The 4,220-nt window shown below is 55.0% G+C and overlaps 1 protein-coding gene across 1 annotated transcript; it reads left to right on the forward strand.

The window, feature by feature from the left end:
- Positions 1-257: 257 nt before the first annotated feature.
- Positions 258-2,632, forward strand: LOC105473899 (neuraminidase 2). Its single transcript, XM_011728084.2, has 2 exons — positions 258-461; positions 1,691-2,632. The coding sequence occupies exons 1-2, from the start codon at positions 258-260 to the stop codon at positions 2,630-2,632; spliced, it is 1,146 nt and encodes a 381-aa protein (XP_011726386.1).
- Positions 2,633-4,220: the final 1,588 nt, after the last annotated feature.

Below are 4,220 nucleotides of genomic sequence, written 5' to 3' on the forward strand. Positions count from 1 at the left end.
ATAATAAAAATCGAATCCAAAACATGCTTTTGCAATACCCCCTCCCAATATCCACCAGAGGCAAAGGCAGAATTAAGAAGGAGGGTCTTGAGATGTAGGAAAGGAGAATGAACCCCACGCAGGAGGAGGACAGGCCACCCCGACTTTGGTCCACTTGGCCAGGGGGTGAGCACCACCTGTCTTGGGGAATGACTCTGGGCCCATCTCAGGTGTGGCTGCAGGTGACACATCTTCTCTTCCTGTCCACCCCCAGCCCCATGGCCTCCCTCCCTGTCCTGCAGAAGGAGAGCGTGTTCCAGTCGGGAGCCGCCCATGCCTACAGAATCCCTGCCCTGCTCTACCTGCCTGGGCAGCAGACCCTGCTGGCCTTCGCGGAACAGCGGGCAAGCAAGAAGGATGAGCACGCAGAGCTGATTGTCCTGCGCAGAGGAGGCTACGATGCGTCCACCCGCCAGGTTCAGGTGAGGCAGGAGGTGTCTGCACTGGCTCCTCAGGGCTCTGCCATACCCTTCGCTGCTGTGATCAGGGGCCAGGCCTGGATCTCAGGGAATACAGGGAAAACTTTATCCCTCAATGGCGGAGGTCCGGAGGAGAGATAGAGCAGAGAAAGTGCCCCCAGTGGTCACCTGGACCTCTGGGTTCACCATGAATTAGTCCAGTTGGCCTCCATCTGTTTTCCTGAATGATTGCGTGAGTTGCCCAGCATCCTTGATAACCTGAGGGAGGAATAGTTCAGTGTTGCATAATGGGTGGTTGTGTCCTTTGAATAAAATTAAGTTGGGGACCTGGGGTGGGGTGATGGCTTGTGTCCTGAAGTTCCATCTTATAGATTAAATAATTAATCCTGATGACAGCACCCAAGGCTGGCTGATCGTAGTGGAAGAGTTTAATATTATCATTCCTTTGTGGTCATAACTACACAGCTGTTCAAAGCATGGGATTTGAAGCAGATGGACCTGGGTTCAAGTCCTGGTTCCGCCACTGACCAGAGGTGTGGCCTACGCAACTCCTCCATCCTGTCTCAGTCTCTTGTTCACTGTAACAATGGAGCTATTAACACCTGTCCCCCAGGGGTTTAGGCATTAGATGAGACCTTGGATGTTAGACTTTTGGCGCTGTGTCTGTGCTTAGAATTGCTCAATGGGGGTAGCTGTTAATAAATGGGGACAGACAGCACATGCAACATAGACTTGGGGATTCTGGAGGTTCAATGTGACTCCTCCTTGGCTGCATGATAGGATATGGAGTGTAGAAGGTGAGAGGTGACCGTCACATTCTGTCTTGTACTGGTCAGGCTACTGCCCCTCCCGCCAGGGCTTTGCTATTCAAGGATGGCAAGCTGGACTGGGGTGGGAAGTGGAGGATGAAGTTGGGAATGGCTCATGCACGAGTCATCTTCGTATCTTGTGGTCTGGCAGGTGGGTGTTCTGTAAATGCATATTGATGGCAATGGAAGGAACAGAATCATTCAGCCAAGCGTGGCTGCCTTGGAGTGGTGAGGTGGATCCCCGGGTCCCGCAGCTCTGGGGAAATGTGGCGAGGAGGATATGAGTGTTGGGTGAAGAGTTCTCCTCGATGACTTTTGACTCTAACCCGGGAGACACGCCCATGCCTACCCCTCCCACGCATGCAGCTCCTGGCACCATCCCCAGCTGTTTCAAGGCTGCCTTCTTTCTCTCTCCTCGCTCAGTGGCAAGCTCAGGAGGTGGTGGCCCAGGCCCAGCTGGATGGACACCGGTCCATGAACCCATGCCCCTTGTATGATGCGCAGACGGGGACCCTCTTCCTCTTCTTCATTGCCATCCCTGGGCAAGTCACGGAGCAACAGCAGCTGCAGACCAGGGCCAATGTGACCCGGCTGTGCCAAGTAACCAGCACTGACCACGGGAGGACCTGGAGCTCCCCCAGAGACCTCACTGATGCGGCCATTGGCCCAGCCTACCGAGAGTGGTCCACCTTTGCGGTGGGCCCGGGGCATTGTTTGCAGCTGCACGACAGGGCCCAGAGCCTGGTGGTGCCCGCCTATGCCTACCGGAACCTTCACCCCATCCAAAGGCCGAGCCCCTCCGCCTTCTGCTTACTCAGCCATGACCATGGGCGCACGTGGGTGAGAGGGCACTTTGTGGCCCAGGACACCCTGGAGTGCCAGGTGGCCGAAGTTGAGGCTGGGGAGCAGAGGGTGGTGACCCTCAACGCGAGAAGCCATCTCCGAGCCAGGATCCAGGCCCAGAGCACCAATGACGGGCTTGATTTCCAGGAGTCTCAGCTGGTGAAGAAGCTGGTGGAGCCGCCGCCCCAGGGCTGCCAAGGGAGTGTCATCAGCTTCCCCAGCCCCCACTCGGGGCCCGGTTCCCCAGCCCAGTGGCTGCTCTACACTCACCCCACACACTCCTGGCAGAGGGCCGATCTGGGCGCCTACCTCAACCCGCGACCTCCAGCCCCCGAGGCCTGGTCGGAGCCAGTACTGCTGGCCAAGGGCAGCTGTGCCTACTCAGATCTCCAGAGCATGGGCACTGGCCCCGATGGGTCCCCCTTGTTTGGGTGTCTGTACGAAGCCAATGATTACGAGGAGATTGTCTTTCTCATGTTCACCCTGAAGCAAGCCTTTCCGGCTGAGTACCTGCCTCAGTGAGCCCACCGTGCCCAGCACAAGGGCCTCGCTTTCACCTGCACGCCCGGCTCGGAGGCTCTGCGGTTGCCTCTCCTTCCCGTGGCCCCTGGACGTGGGGGCCCCTCTGGGCTCCCTTCGGTGCCGGTGTGTGGAGAGAGGTCCAGCTGTTGCTCTTTTCCTCCTGCATGGTTCCAGTCTTCCCAAAAGGTTCTATTTCAGCCCAGAAACCACAAGTGCCTGGCTGCCCGTCGCCCCTCCATAGGGAAGGCGTGGAGGGTCCTGCAGCGCAGCTGTCACCTTGCCTGCCTGTCCCCCAATCCCAGCTTTGTGTAGGTCTTGACAAATTTCCTAGTTCAACCCCTTCCTTCTCGGGAACCACTCATTGCGTTCCTGGGGAAGAACTGAGACCACGTTGTAAATTAGCAGAGATGTGTGAGTGTCCATGTGTATCTGCGTGTGCATGTGTGTTCGTGTGTGTCCATGTGTGCCTGTGTATTCATGTGTCTGTTCATGTGTGTTTGTGTGTGTCCACATATGCCGGCATGTGCACGTGTTCATGTGTGTTTGTGTGTCCACGTGTGTCTGTGTGTTCATGTGTGTTCATGTGTGTCCATGTGTCTCCACGCATGTGTGTTCATGCATGTGTATATGGGTGTGTCTGTGTGTGCATGTGTTTGTGTCTGTGTGTGTGCATGTGTGACTGCGTGTCCATGTGTGTCTGCATATGCATGTGTGTTGGTGTGTGTCCATGTTCGTCTGTGTGTTCATGTGTCTGTGTGTGTCTGTGTGCATGTTTGTTCATGTGTGTGTGTTTGTGTATGTATCCTTGCCAATGCTTTGGGGCAGACAGCATGGGGAATAGCTTTGCAGGGAGTAAGGTAGGGTCTGGGAGAATTAAGCTAGCTTAAGTCATTGTATTGGTGTCTTAGGGCTGCCGGAACGAATTACCTTAATCTTGGTGGCTTAAAGCAACAGAAATTTGTTCTCTCACAGTTCTTTCTGGAGGCCAGAAGCCTGAAATCAGCACGTCTGAAAGGCTCCGTGCCCTCTGGAGGTGCTGGTGAGGGGGGCCTTTCCTGCTTCTTCCAGCTTCTGCCGGCTCTTAGCTATGCCTGCTGGTCCTTGGCTTGTGGTCGCATCACTCCAATCCCTGCCTCAATCCTCACGTGGCCATCTCCTCCTCCTCCTCTGCCTCCTGTGTCTTCTCTTCTATGTTTATAAGGACACTTGTCACTGACTGGATTTAGGGCCCACTCACAATATCAGCTAATGCAACCTCCGCCTCTCGGGTTCAGGTGATTTTCCTGCTTCAGCCTCCCATGTAGCTGGGATTACAGGCATGCACCACCATGCCTAGCTAATTTTTGTGTTTTTAGTAGAGACAGGGTTTCACCATGTTGGCCAGGCTGGTGTCGAACTTCTGGCTTTAGGTGATCCACTGGCCTTGGCCTCCCAAAGTGCAGGGATTACAAGCGTCAGCCACCGTGCCCGGCCCAGGATGATCTTATTTCCCAAGATCCTGAACTTAATTACATTTGCAAAGACCCTTTTTCCAAATAAAGTCCCGTTCACAGATTCTGGGATGTGGATATATCCTCTTGCACTTCAC

This window comes from Macaca nemestrina, chromosome 11 (genome assembly GCF_043159975.1).
Source record: "Macaca nemestrina isolate mMacNem1 chromosome 11, mMacNem.hap1, whole genome shotgun sequence".
Taxonomy (NCBI): Eukaryota; Metazoa; Chordata; class Mammalia; order Primates; family Cercopithecidae; genus Macaca; species Macaca nemestrina.